The sequence below is a fragment of the Trachypithecus francoisi genome, unplaced genomic scaffold, assembly GCF_009764315.1.
Source record: "Trachypithecus francoisi isolate TF-2019V2 unplaced genomic scaffold, Tfra_2.0 Contig00089, whole genome shotgun sequence".
Lineage (NCBI taxonomy): Eukaryota > Metazoa > Chordata > Mammalia > Primates > Cercopithecidae > Trachypithecus > Trachypithecus francoisi.
In genome coordinates this window covers 190606-205074 of record NW_022680470.1, presented here as the reverse complement: position 1 = coordinate 205074, position 14469 = coordinate 190606, and the positions used below count along the sequence as shown (strand labels likewise).

Sequence of the window (14469 nt, the reverse complement as noted above, 5' to 3'; positions counted from 1 at the left end):
GAGTGGGCCAGGCATTGCAGGGGCGGGGCGGGGTGGGGCCTGGCAGGGTGTGGGGAGGGAAGAGACAGGCGAGCGGGGCACCTGTGGGATGGCCCGGGAGCAGCTCCTCCAGGTGTACAGCATGACAGCATATTCTTGGCCCTCCTCCAGCATCTCGTTCTGCAATGGAACACAGGGCAAATCAAAGGCAGGAGGGGGAACTAGCATGAAAAGCAGATGCCAGTTGCTAAAATCTAGACAAAGCACCATGAATTATCCTAAGCACTGTGGCCTGTGTGCCAAGAGACAGCTGCCGAGAAGCTAGTAACGCTGAGGTGCGGCGCTGGGGTCCACGATGACCACCCAAAACACCCCAGGGCTTCTGCAGGCGAGAGGGGTGTCCGTGACATGCAGGCATCTCTGAGGTGTGCCACAGGCATTACACGTTGGCTCCACCCAGCCCGAAACAATCGCTGGCCATGAGACCTGCAGTGGGGAGCATAGAGGAAGGGCTCAGGGCAGACGCCCTGCCCAGTGTGAGCACACACAGGATCCCCATGGCCTCCCTCCTCACCGGCTCACAGGGCCTCCCAGTCCCAGAGAGGACTAGAGGCAGGGCTGCCCCAGGTGTGCAGGAGGAATAGTTAGGATTTTATAGTTTAGATTTTTAGCACTTAAAATCTAGGTAGAGAGTCCATGGGAAGAGGACTGTCATCGCTGCTATAAAACTGCTTTTGCTTTCTACTCTTTAACATCATTTCCTTTGGTAAAAATCAAATAGATGCTCTTAAATCTAGCCTATATTTAGAGAGATGTTCATCACAGCTTTTTTTTTTTTTTTTGAGACGAGTCTTGCTCTGTCACCCAGACTGGAGTGCAGTGATGCGATTTCAGCTCACTGCAACCTCCACCTCCTGGGTTCAAGCAATTCTCTTGCCTCAGCCTCCTGAGTAGCTGGGATTACAGGCATGCACCACCATGCCCAGTTAGTTTTTGTATTTTTTGTTTGCAGTAGAGACAGGGTTTCACCACGCTGGCCAGGCTGGTCTTGAACTCCTGACCTTGGGTGATCTCCCCACTATGGCGTCCCAAAATGCTGGGATTACAGGTGTGAGCCACTGCGCCCAGCCTACAGCATTTTTTTTTTTTTTTAATTATATGACATAAAAGAAGAAATGAAGTAAATGTGCAAAAATAGTTGAATTGTGGACATTTACGAAATGGTGTATATAGCCATTAAGGATTGCTTTCTCTAGCACATTTTCATGGCATGAAAATATTCTTGTCCAGGCGCAGTGGCTCAGGCCTGTAATCCCAGTACTTTGGGAGGCTGGGTGGGCAGATTCCTTGAGTCCAGGAATTCGAGACCAGCCTAGGCAACATAGTGAGACCTGCTTTTACAAAAAATACAAAAAAGTAGCTGGGAGTGGTGGTGTGTGACTGTAGTCCCAGCTACTCAGGAGGCTGAGGTGGAAAGACTGCGTGAGCCCGGGAGGTTGAGGCTGCAGTGAGCCCTAATCACGCCACTGCACTCTAGCCTGGGCAACCTGAGTCAGACCCTCTCTCAAAAAAAAAAAAAAAAAAAAAAAGAAAAGAAAAAATGTTCATGAGATCATTAAAATGCAGAACTAGCTGGGTGCGATGGCTCATGCCTGTGATCCCAGCACTTCGGGAGGCTGAGGTGGGCAGATCATCTGAGGTCAGGAGTTCGAGACCAGCCCGGCCAACATGGTGAAACCCTGTCTCTACTAAAAATACAAAAATTAGCTGGGCGTGGTGGTGGGCACCAGTAGTTCCAGCTACTCGGGAGGCTGAGGCACAAGAACTGCTTGAACCTGGGAGGCAGAGGTTTCAGTGAACCAAGATCACACCACTGCACTCCAGCCTGGGTGGCAGCGCAAGACTCTGTCTCAAAAAAAAAAAGCAGAACTATAATAACAATGCAGTTCATTTATAAATCTGAATCTCATATGCACGCATACCTGGTGTACGTGGGTGCAGATCTGGCGAGGGAAAGAGCATTAACAGGGCAGGGGTGCCCTCCAAACGCTGACAAAGGTTTTCTCTGGGCCAGAGACACTGAATTTTCAGAAAGAGCGTGTATTGTTTTTATACTAAGAAAAACAAAGACTATCCTAAAAATATAAGGCATTTCATTCATTTTCTACTCTTTTTCCTTACTGCATAGTCTATTGGGATAATACCAAAAAGTATATATCTGCCCTTCACACGCGCCCTTCCCTGCAGAGAGAGATGAAGACGCACAGCAACATTACCATGCTAGAGTGGACGGTGGCTTGCTCGATGTATCTTGCGATGCCAGTAACAAATGCATTTCTGTCTTCAAAGTTAGTGTTGAAATTCGGCTGAAAGAAAGGAAGAGAAAAGCCGTCATGTGGGGTCGGAGCACAGGCTGTACGCCCCGCAGCTGCTGGGCACCCACCTGGTAGAGCAGCGAGGATGGCGGGGGCTCGATGCAGGGCTGCTGGTCGGGCAGGGGCAGCTCCTCCAGGAGGTCCACGTTGGACAGTGCGTCCTCCAGAGTCACCTGGGCTGCCATCCTGGGCTGGAACAACACACAAGGACCCTGTTCTGTGAGGAGGGTGGGGGGGAGCAGCCGACAAGCTTCGAGGTGGGATATCCAGGCCTGTGGGGGGGGGGCAGCCGACAAGCTTCGAGGTGGGGTACCCAGGCCTCTAACCCCTTCCCGCTCTCCTGAGGGCACTGGGGATGGCTGCCACGGGCACGATCAGTCCTTGGGAGTCGCATGTCTTTCTCAGGGCACGTGGGCTGGCGGGCTGGGAGGCCCTGTGCAGCTTCTCCTTTCGTACTTGCTGAGAACAGGCTCTCCTGGCCTCCAGGAGGGTCACAGTGTGGGGGACATGGTTCCCGCCACCCTCCCCACCACGGGGCCGCCGTCCTGAGTTGCTGGTGCTGAGGACTCTGGAGGGTCTGACAACCCCCTCCCAGTGCTGGAGCGGCAGTGCCTCTCCAACACCACATCCGCCCAGCAGACCCTCCCTGAATGCAGCTACCTCCCAGGTGGTGCCTCTAAACACACTAGGGCCTGACATGGAAAAGACGAGCTCCCTGCCACCCAACACCAGCTGTCTAGCTGCACAGACAGGCTGAGATTACAAGGAGTACAGGGCTGCCGCCGGGGACAGAAAGTGCCACAGCACAGCTGGAGCAGAGGTATGGAAATGAAGGCAGACATCGTCTAAACACACCTTCAGTGCCAGGTGCAGGGAGGGGGGGCAATCTGCCTTCTGCTGATTCTGCTTCAGTCTCAAGGGTACTCAGGAGCAGCTCTGCCCCGGGATAGGACCAGGGGCAGCTGAGTGGCATTCTATGAAGGAAAGCTGCAGGTGGCCTGGAGGAGGCACTGAACAGAAGGAGCCCCAAATCCCTCCTCCAGCACTGGGGCGGGCGTGGAGGCGCACAGCAGGACAGGCAGCTGGTCCCAGTGCACTGGCTGAGGGTGGAGAAGGGAAGCAGGGACCCAGGAAGCCCCTGTGGCCGTGTGGAGAGGAAGCAGCTCAGAAGAGCCAGCCGACAAAACTGCTCACAAGCTTCAAGCCCATCCTCAAGCTGCAGGGGTGTGGATCTGATCCTCTTCACACCCCAAACCCCCAGACCACAGCCAGACGGCCACCAGCGGCACACGGGGGACAGGTCCAAGTGGCCATGCAGGGGGCTGTGAAGCCAGAATCGACACGGAGCTGCCATCCACTGAAGGCAAGTCAGACCCACAGCCCGCGTCTCCTCAGGGTGTTGGCTTACTCAAATCAAAATAGCAACATCCTCCTAGGCTTTTAACAAGACCCAGATCTCACATCATAACATCCAGCCATCCACTTACAGTCCATATTACTCAGCACACAAAGAACGAGGAATGTCTGTGCTCCTACAGGAAAAGACAGTCAACAGATCCCAAAATAACACAGGTGTTGCAATTATCCGCCCGACTTTAAAGCAACTACTGTGCCATGAAAGGCTCTAACAATCGTAACACTCCCAAACTGAATGAAAAAATGGAAATCAGCAACAGGCAAACAAAAGCAAGATATAAAGAAGAACCAAACGGAAATTTCAAAACTAAAAGACACACTACTGAAATGTTTAAAAAAAAAAATCGGGAAAGATTCGGTGAACTTGAAGATGGAGCAATGTAAGTTTTCTCATCTGAATACCAGACAGAAAAAAGACTGAAAAAATTTGGGGGACCTTCGGGACAAGAGAAAAGGTCTAACATCTGTGTCATGAGAGTGGCAAAGGAAAAGGGGAAAGCAAGCAGTGATGAAAAACAGCTGAAAAAAATGACAGAAAACACCCTGAATTTGGAGAAAGTCTTTTGCCTACAGATTCAAGAAGCTCTATGGATCCCAAACAAGACAAACTCAAGAAATCCACACCCTGACACATCACAGTCAAACTGCTGAAAACTTAAGATAAAGGAAAACGGATCTTGAAAACAGCAGGAGAAACATGACACCTGGCAGAGTGCAGAGCAACAGTGGGAGGGCCGCGGATTTCTCTGGGGGCACCAGGCAGGCTGGAGGGCACGCACAACACAACGTGCCTAAGCCTAAAGCGGGGAGGTGCCAACTCGGGATCCTCCCTCAAGGCGGGAATGCGTCTTCCAGAAGGAAGGTGAAGCCAGGACGTGGGCAGAGGAGGAAAACAGAGAACATGCCAGCCAGGCCAGCGGTTCAGGCTGACAGGAAGGGAGGTGGAACCACGAAGCAGAGGCAGTAGGCAGGGAAAGCAGCGAGGGCGCAGGACGCACAACGACCCCATAGCTCTTCCAAAGTGCTTGGTGGTCAAAAGCGAAAATCAAAGTACTGTCTAATGGGCCCTCCAGTGTACATTAGTGTAAATTACACAAATAGGTGACATGTAAATTATAAACTATTTCTAGGTATATAATTGTATAAATCCTATAAACAAGACAACTGTAACATAAAAGGAAGAGGGTAAACCTGGATGGGGTAAGGTTTCTATGTCCCACTGGAAGTAGTGAAAAGCAGACTTTTTAGATCCTAAGCAGAATGTGAAATGTTAATAAGCACGGACTTCAAAATCCTTAGAGCAACTACTGAAGAGAGCTGTACAGCCAGGCGCTGCAGTCCCAGCTACTGGAAGGCTGAGGAGAGAGGATCGCTTGAGCCCAGAATTTCAAAGCCTGCCTGGGCAACACAGTGAAATCCTGTCTCTTTAAAAAAAAAAAAATTAAAATACTCTTTAAAAAAAGCTATCCAAAACAAAATAGATAACATATAGATAATTTAGAATAAATTAAAACAGACTACAAAATGTTTTTAAAAACCTAAAAGGAAATAAAGCAATGATAAAGATAGTGATCTAACAGAAGTCAGATAATAAAATGGTAGACCTGAATCAAAACACATTGATAATTATATTATCATAATAATCTAAAAACACCAATTAGAAGAGGTTGTCAGAAGAGATAAATAAAATCCTAACCCAACTATATTGCATCTACAAGAACCTTACTTCAAATATACTGATAGAGGTAGGTAAGTTGAAAGCAAAAGGGGAAAAAGGTGAACCAGGCAAGCGCTGGCCAAAAGGAAGCTGGGCTGCTATGTCAGCACCAGAGACAGCCACACTCAGAGCGAGGAACGCATCAGAGAGGGAGAAGGAAGGGGTCAGCTCCCCAAGGGGCCAGAACAATCCTAAATGTGAACGCACCGGCCAAAAGGCTTCCTTCCCATCACACCAGGCAGAAGCTGACAGAGCTGGAAGGAGAAAGGCCGTAGCCTGAGCTGGATCTGTTTCACTTTCTGTGATTTCAATTACCCGAGGTCAACTGCACTCCACAAATACTGAACGGAAAACTCCATTCACAAACAGTCCGTAAGTTTTAAACTGTGCGCTGTTCTGAGTACAGTGATAAAATCTCAGGCCGTCCTGCTCCCCCAGCCTGGGCCATGAATCATCCCCTTGTCCAGCATGTCCACGCTGTATGTGCGACCCGCTGGGGAGAACGCAGTAGCCGGCTGGGTCGCCAGCATGGGACTGGGGCGGTATCGCCAGGCTGCTGGTCAAGGTCAGCGGCAGCTTAAGGCTGCATCACAATGCCTGCTCCGCTCACCTCTCTGCCATCTCACGGCAGGCACCAAAGGGTGAGCATGGTACCACAACGTATTCTGAGAGAGAAAGACCACATTTACACGACTTTTATGACAGTCTATTGTTAGACAACTGTTCTATTATTACTGTTGTAATCTCTTACCATGCCTAATTTACAAATTAAAGTTTATCACTGGTATGCAAGTATGGAAAACCGAGACTAGGCAGGGTCCAGTACTGTCTCCGGGCTCAGGCATCCACAGTGGGTGTTGGGCCAGTTCCACAGATACATGGAAACAATCGCAGGCCAATCCCCAATGGCGGCTGGAGACGCCACCCATTTTCTCAGGAACTGATTGGCAATCAGGGAGAACAGAGGCACGGGCCGCACTGCCAGCCACCTGGACCTCCCCGACACGGAAGGGAACGCCCCCGACTGCAGCAGTGATCTGCTGCATGTTCCTCACTAGAAATCTACATGTAGCAGAAACTCTCGTCCACTTCCCTCCACATTACAGCCTCCTGTTCCACACACCTCAGCAAGGAGAAGTGCAGGGCAGCCCTGGCTGGGTGGGTGCAGGGTCCAGCCCCAGCAATGCCTGCAGAGCCAGTGTGGGGGGCCTCCCCTCGGTGTCCACTCAGGCACCTCAGGGCTAATGTGGTTCCGAGGGGCCAGGCTGCCTGAGGACGTGCCTTGGTCCCACAGGGGCTGCTCATGTTCTGCGGCTCCGGCCCAGAGTCCCACAGTCTGCCCTTTCTGCGGCCTGAACCCAGATAGTGCCAGGAGAAGCCTGGGGGCGCGTCCATTCATGCCTGGGCCCCACGCGGGTCAACGAGAAGACAGGTTGGACCGAGCACCCTGGGAGGCCACAGAGCCCACATGGCAACAGCCCCGACCCCACGCAGCACCCACAGGGACTCGCCTTCCTCCCTCACCTCTGCCCAGGAGAGGCCAAGATGACTGGCGGTGGAGGAAGGTGGGGAGGAGAGCCCCAGACAGGCTCAGGAAGAACTGCTCATGCGTCAGCAGGGACCACCGATGTCGAACCCCCGGAAAAACTCCAGATGCACAGCTTGTTCCAAGTTGGTGCTTGCGGACTTCTTTCTTTGAATAAAAATAACGGTATTTATGTGGTCAATGAAATGTTACCCTTAAAAGAAAGGAACTTCTGACAAGTTACAACACGGTTGAACCTTAGATCTTATGCTAAGTGAAATAAGCCTGTCACAAAAGAACAAACGCTGCATGATTCCACTCATATGAATTACCTAAAGCGGTCAAACTCAGAGACAGAAAGGAGAACAGTGGCGACAGGGGCTGCCTGGTGGGGTTGGGGAGTTGGTGTTTAGCGGATAGAGTTTCAGCTTGGAAAGATAAAAAGCTCTAGATGGATAGTGGTGGTGGCTGCAGAATACGGTGAAATGTACTTAATGCCACCAAGCTGTGCACTTAAAATGGTGAAGATGGGGGAGGACGCGGTGTCTCCAGCCTGTAATCCCGGCACTTTGGGAGGTCGAGGCGGGCGAATCACGAGGTCAGGAGTTCGAGACCAGCCTGGCCAACATGGTGAAACGCCATCTCTACTAAAAATACAAAAAATTAGCTGGGCATAGTGGCAGGCGCCTGTAATCCCAGCTATTCGGGAGGTTGAAGCAGGAGGATCACTTGAACCCAGGAGGTGGAGGTTGCAGTGAGCCGAGACCGTGCCACTGCACTCCAGCCTGGTGACAGAGTGAGGTGAGACTCTGTCTCAAAAAAAAAAAAAAGGTGAAGATGGGGTAAAGTTTATGTTATTCATATTTCACTACAATCAAAAATAGCAATGTTTGTTGCTGATTAATCAGAAAGCATGGAAAAGGAAAAAGAAACCTTATCATCAATCATCACCATCCCTTTCAAAAACAAGATACTATCACACAAACTGCTCTGTACGCTCTTTTTTCTCCCAGCTTCCATAAAATTTCTCAATCATCAGTGCACTGTGCAGACTGCTGGCCAGGCCCTGCTGTGGCGAACTGCTGTTCTCTCCTATTCACATTTTCATATTTCAGGTTCTTCTTTCTTTCTTTGTTTTTGAGACCGAGTCTTGCTCTGTCGCCCAGGCTGGAGTGCAGTGCCTGGATCTCGGCTCACTGCAAGCTCCGCCTCCCAGGTTTACACCATTCTCCTGCCTCAGCCTCCCAAGTAGCTGGGACTACAGGCGCCCGCCACCTCGCCCGGCTAGGTTTTTTGTATTTTTTAATAGAGACGGGGTTTCACCGTGATGTTTCAGGTTTTTCATGATCACAGGCAGCCCTCCCACACCCGCCTTGGTATATCATGCCAAGCAGCTGTCACTGCACGCTCACGGCCGCAGCCCGGCCCGCTTCCACAGGCTGTCCGTCTGTGCATCTTCCACAGATGCGAATCTGCACAGCCTCTGCCTCACCCTGGTACGCGGACTTGGAGTCACTGGCTCTAAATCCAAGTCTCCAAGGTCTCAGCCCTGGCAGCATGGGTGCCTTGGCACCCCCTGCACAGCCAGCGTGGGGGCCCTGGCGGTGTCCACTCTACACAGGCACATCAGAGCTCATGTCTCATCCCATCTTGCTCTGACTACTCACAGTCCCACCTCCCAAATCTCTTCCAAGTTCATTTACTTTGCTCCATCTGTAACTGCTGCCAGCGGACCCTGCCCGGCTCATCAGCATCCCACTGCTGGAGAACAAAGGCAGTGCCTGACTCCAGCCGCCTGCACCCTGGGATTTTTTCAGCTCTCCTTTTGTCCTCCCATGAATGCCAGGTCCCACGGGGATCTTCCCCCAGCACTGCCATCCAGCACAGCCTCCAGTCTCCTTCTGTGTCTACCAAGAAACCCTCATTCCCAGGCAGGAGCACGAGGTCTGGCCTGGTCACAGCAAAGCCAGTGTCCACTGCCCCTAGCATGGAGCCTCAATTGTATCTGACCAGCCTTTATAAGTGGCTGCCACGGTGCAAATATCCAACAGCATAATTAAAGTCATGTATTTGGAGCGGCATACAAACTGTTCTGCCAGTGCTACCAACCAGTACTTTAGAGTTTAGCAACAGGATCGCGTTTCCGTGTCTGCTGGTTCAGCTCGCATGGACAGGTACATGGATGTCCACTGCCTGGGGCCTGGTCAGAGCAGGGCAATGCATGACCAGGCACAGAGGAAAGACCACATGAGGACACAGAGAGAAGGTGGCCATTCACAAGCAGAGGCCAACCCTGCTGGCCCCCTGATCTCAGACTCCCAGTTCCAGAACTGAGAGAAAGAAAGTCCTGCCTGATCTGTGGTATTTTGTTAATGGGAGCCCCAGAAAATGAACACAGAGCCAAGAGCAGCTAGGACAGAGTCACTCAGGCAGGACGCAGATTCCCTGTGCTGTCTGCCGGGTAAGAACCCACAGGAGCTGGTATTTTGCTGATCACGAAAACAATACGTGCTCCAGGCAGAAAGAGCACACTGCTGGGAGTGAAACAAGCCAGCCAGACCTGCATGAGCTTGGCCACAAGGCGCTACTGTGCCACTTCCAGTTGCCTGTGCCCCCAGCCTCCCCAGGCGGCAAACCAACCCAGAAATAACACGCCCACACTCAGTTTATGTCACTGAACAATATAAAGAGATGTTTTTTCCTTCCTTGACTGATTTTCTATCAGCAGCAGTTCTCAACTCTCAAATCCTATAGCTTGTCAAGATATAAAAATGAATTTAAATATGGTAGGGTAATTGCTGTTTTAACAAGCCATCGATTAGTTTATTTTGTAAATTTAAGAGATTTTAGCCGGGCGCAATGGCTCACGCCTGTCATCCCAGCACTTTGGGAGGCCGAGGTGGGCAGATCACGAGGTCAGGAGATCGAGACCATCCTGGCTAACACGGTGAAACCCCATCTCTACTAAAAGTATGAAAAAAAAATTAGCCGGGCGTGGTGGCGGGCGCCTGTAGTCCCAGCTACTGGGGAGGCTGAGGCAGGTGAATGGTGTGAATCCGGGAGGCGGAGCTTGCAGTGAGCTGAGATCTGGCCACTGCACTCCAGCCTGGGTGACAGAGCGAGACTCCATCTCAAAAAAAAAAGAAAAGAGGTTTTTTTTTTTTTCTTTTTTTGAGACGGAGTCTCGCTGTGTCGCCCGGGCTGGAGTACAGTGGCCGGATCTCAGCTCACTGCAAGTTCCGCCTCCCGGCTTTACGCCATTCTCCTGCCTCAGCCTCCAGAGTAGCTGGGACTACAGGCGCCGCCACCTTGCCCGGCTAATTTTTTTGTATTTTTAGTAGAGATGGGGTTTCACCGTGTTAGCCAGGATGGTCTCGATCTCCTGACCTCGTGATCCGCCCGTCTCGGCCTGCCAAAGTGCTGGGATTACAGGCTTGAGCCACCGTGCCCAGCCAAGAGTTTTTAAAAAGGAAGATTTCAAAGGAGGGCATACTTATCATACTTTGCTGCTCTTCCAGTGATGTCCTCAGAGTCCCAGGTCAGTCTCTGAGTGTCTCGTGGTTCGGATGCTCCTCTGCTCTAGGCACCTGCAGGGCAGTTTGCAGAGTGAGCAGCATCTACCGGGCGGCGGCAGACTGGCTGGGCGTCTGAGCTCACACCATGCTGCACACCTCACTCACCTGCTCGAGCATGGAACCCCAGGTGGGCTTCGAGGGACCCACGGTGGGCAAGAGGCAAAGGTTCCCAGTGCCACCCACTGGAAGGGCAGTGTCCACAGGGCATGCTGGGGGCCCCATGGTTCCATCTCCTTCCTTCCACATGTTACTGGCTGCCCCTCAGCCTCAGACCCACAAAGATGCAGTCTCCAGAAGTGGTCCTCACAGCTGCCTTAAGGTGGAGGTCACTCTGACGCACTGGCAAATCAGTGGAGGGAGGCTGGGTGGGGTCGCCAGCTGCCCCGGGACCCACAACCACAGAGCAAGGATGAGAACCGCCCCAACCCAGTGCCGTGTGCCCACCCAGGGGGTCAAAGCCAGAGGAACAGAGGTACAGATGGCCACTTTCCAAGGGCGAGTATAGGTGCTGGAGACCGGCTCAGGCTTGAGGGGCAGGACAGAGGCAGCACGGAGCTGGAGCCACAGACAGAGCTGCCCTGGGGTGGGCAGGCAGCAGGGGCTGGGGAGGCAGGAGAGCAGGGTCAAGGACCCAACCCCTCTCCTGCCCTGCTGGCCCCAGCAGAGCCCTGAGGATGCTGGAGAACACTGGGGACATGGCAGGCCAAGGGGCAAAGGCAAAGGAGGCATGTGCCAGTGCTTCCACCTACTAGAAAATGGGCAGATCCGCCCAGCCTCCTGGTCCTTAGCCTGTCCAGATGTGGCCAGCCCTCGCCACATTCCCCCTGCAAGCTCATGGGCTCAGGGCATCAGCCAGTGCCTCCTCATGCTGCCCTTGGGGAACCAGTTCCCAGAGAGGCCCTGGACCCCAGTTCTCCACACAGCGGACATCCTAGAAGATGGGCGAGTGATTTCTGTAAAAACTCACAGTCATCACATGCTTCAAAACAAAAAACAGTGAATCACAGAATCTTTTTCTTTAATGTAATTTGGGGCTGGGCACAGTGGCTCATGCCTGTAATCCTAGACTAGAGGAGGCCAAAGCGGGAGGATCACTTAAGGTCAGGAATTTGAGACCAGCCTGGGCAACACGGCAAAACCTTGTCTCTACTAAAAATACAAAAATCAGCTGGGCGTGGTGGTGGGCGCCTGTAATCCCAGCTACTTGGGAAACTGAGGCAGGAGAATCACTTGAACCCAGGAGACAGAGGTTGTAGTGAGCTGAGATCGCGCCACTGCACTCCAGCCTAGGTGACAGAGTGAGACTCTGTCTCAAAAATAAATAAATAAATAAAATAAATGGGATCTGGTCCTTTTCCCTGTGTCTGGGCAGCATGAGGGCAGGTGGCTGGGAAGAAAGAGATGTCTCTGTGCTCAGCAGGCAGCTCAGTCAGCAGGTCATAATCCTGAGTCCTGGTATAACTCAACAGTCTTGAAAATGAAAGACACTAGGCTGCAAAAAAATAAAATAAATAAATGGAAATTAAAGTAGCCAAGACTAACTTTAACCTGGAAGCAGAGGTGGTGCCAACAGATTAAAAGGGAAAAGGAAAAAACAAAGTTTGTGTGTACGAGTGTCTCTGTGTGTGAGAGTGTGTGTCTTCAATAAGCCAGCATCCCTGGGAGAACACAGGCCCCATGGAAAACCGGCCTCAGACACCAGACAAAACAAAGAAGTCAAACGAGACAGGGGCTCCGGAGACAGGCCTCTCAGGGGAGGCTCAAGGGGCAGGTGGCCGGGAAGGGTGGGGGCTGGTAAAGGGGGAACGGGTGGGCCATACCATCCAGATGGCCCCACGGTCCCACGGCCCCACGGCTGCCCCAAAACAGCAGTGTGCATGCGGCCACTCTGGCCAGGCCCAGGCCCCTAAGGTGCCAGCAAGCGCACAGCAGAATGGTGGCTGCACACACAGGGACAACGTGCACTGCCCGTTCCACCTAGCCTCTGGCCACGGAGGGACCTTGTATTTTACCAGATTAGAGGATAAACTTTTGAAACGTATTTACTTCTCTTTCCACCCCAGGTCAAGAGGGAGCTTTTCACAGGGACCGAACAGACGTCTCTGTAGGTGTAAAAATAGAAACTGCCAAGACAGCTCAACACCAAGGTTGCAGAACGTGGAGAAGCCACAATCCAGAAAATGCAGAAGCGAAGGCATGGGTGCCATGCAGGCGGCAGTGCTGTGGCAGGCGGCACGCCGATGCTAACTCCCGCCACTGCGCCCCACGCCAACAGAGGTGGAGAGATGCTTTGCTAGAAAGAGGGTCTTCCCAGCATTTCCAAACCAGTCATTTAAAAATTTTACAACTTGTGGCCGGGCGCGGTGGCTCACGCCTGTAATCCCAGCATTTCGGGAGGCTGAGGCGGGCGGACCACGAGGTCAGGAGATCGAGACCATCCTGGCTAACACGGTGAAACCCCGTCTCTACTAAAAATACAAAAAATTAGCCGGGCGTGGTGGCGGGCGCCTGTAGTCCCAGATACTAGGGAGGCTGAGGCAGGAGAATGGCGTGAACCCGGGAGGCGGAGCTTGCAGTGAGCTGAGATTGCGCCCCTGCACTCCAGCCTGGGCGACACAGCGAGACTCCGTCTCAAAAAAAAAAATTTTTTTTACAACTTGTAAGCATTCCACTTGTCCAACCAAACAGCATAATCAAACAAAGACAAACTATGAAATGTTTCTGCAAACGTGCGCAAGGCATGAGCTGATTTTCTTCCTCTTCTATATGCAAAATGATGGCACTTTCCAGAAAACTAGAAACTTCTAATATTTTTGTGCAATCTGTTCATGTAAAACAGGCATAAAATAAATCATCGTAAGAAGAAAAGCATACTTCACCGTCCCTTTCTCTCCCAGGTGTAGAAAGAATGTGGAATGTGCCCTTTTGTATTTCCAAGCAAGGGACCGCGCCAGCATGGCTGCAGCTGGTTTTCCCCGGGTTAAACGGCCTGACTGCAGGGCTGCAGCATAGAGACAGGCTGTCATGACCAGCAAGGCAAAAAGTGCATAGTTAAAAACCAATATAACATCTTCTAGCCTAGCTTTATTACTGAAGTAATTTGATTTTTTTTTTTTTTTGAGATGGAGTCTTGTTCTTGTCTCCCAGGCTAGAGTGCAGTGGCGCAATCTCGGCTCACTGCAACCTCTGCCTCCCAGGTTCAAGCAATTTTCCTGCCTCAGCCTCTCGAGTAGCTGGTATTACAGGCACACGCCACCACACCCAGCTAATTTTTGTATTTTTGGTAGAGACAGGGTTTCACCATGTTGGTCAGGCTGGTCTTGAACTCCTGATCTCAGGTGATCTGCCTGCCTCGGCCTCTACAGGTGCTGGGATTACAAGTGTGAGGTAATCTTTTTTTAATGCACAAAAACTTCAAATTCCATTCTCAAAACCAGCTCAAAAGAACGGCCTCATCAACAAAGAAACAGAAATCAAGTTTGAAAATCACGGCCGGGCGCGGTGGCTCAAGCCTGTAATCCTAGCACTTTGGGAGGCCGAGACGGGCGGATCACGAGGTCAGGAGATCGAGACCATCCTGACTAACACGGTGAAACCCGTCTCTACTAAAAACTACAAAAAACTAGCGGGCGAGGTGGCGGCGCCTGTAGTCCAGCTACTCGGGAGGCTGAGGCAGGAGAATGGCGGGAACCCGGGAGGCGGAGCTTGCAGTGAGCTGAGATCGGCCACAGCACTCCAGCCTGGGTGACAGCGCGAGACTCCGTCTCAAAAAAAAAAAAAAAAAAAAAAAAAAAGAAAATCACAAGGAGGTGCTGACATCTAAGACAGAGTGTGCCAAGGAACCCTGAGAGAGAGTGCATGTCCCCACGCCACACGGCCTCC

The 14469-nt window shown here is 51.8% G+C and overlaps 1 protein-coding gene across 9 annotated transcripts in view; it reads right to left on the bottom strand.

The window, feature by feature from the left end:
• CYFIP1 (cytoplasmic FMR1 interacting protein 1) overlaps nt 1-14469 on the bottom strand; it is a 114003-nt gene that overhangs the window by 78774 nt on the left and 20760 nt on the right. For 4 of the 9 annotated variants that reach the window (XM_033224603.1, XM_033224683.1, XM_033224942.1 and 1 more), the window contains exons 2-4: nt 2423-2545; nt 2256-2345; nt 82-159 (exon numbers count right to left, since the gene is read on the bottom strand). In XM_033224603.1, coding sequence (XP_033080494.1) covers nt 82-159; nt 2256-2345; nt 2423-2539 — 285 coding nt within the window. In that variant the 5' untranslated portion in view covers nt 2540-2545. Of the gene's footprint in view, nt 1-81; nt 160-2255; nt 2346-2422; nt 2627-7011; nt 7181-14469 lie in introns of all 9 variants that reach the window. The other 5 variants (XM_033224765.1, XM_033225033.1, XM_033224520.1 and 2 more) reach the window with 4 other exon arrangements.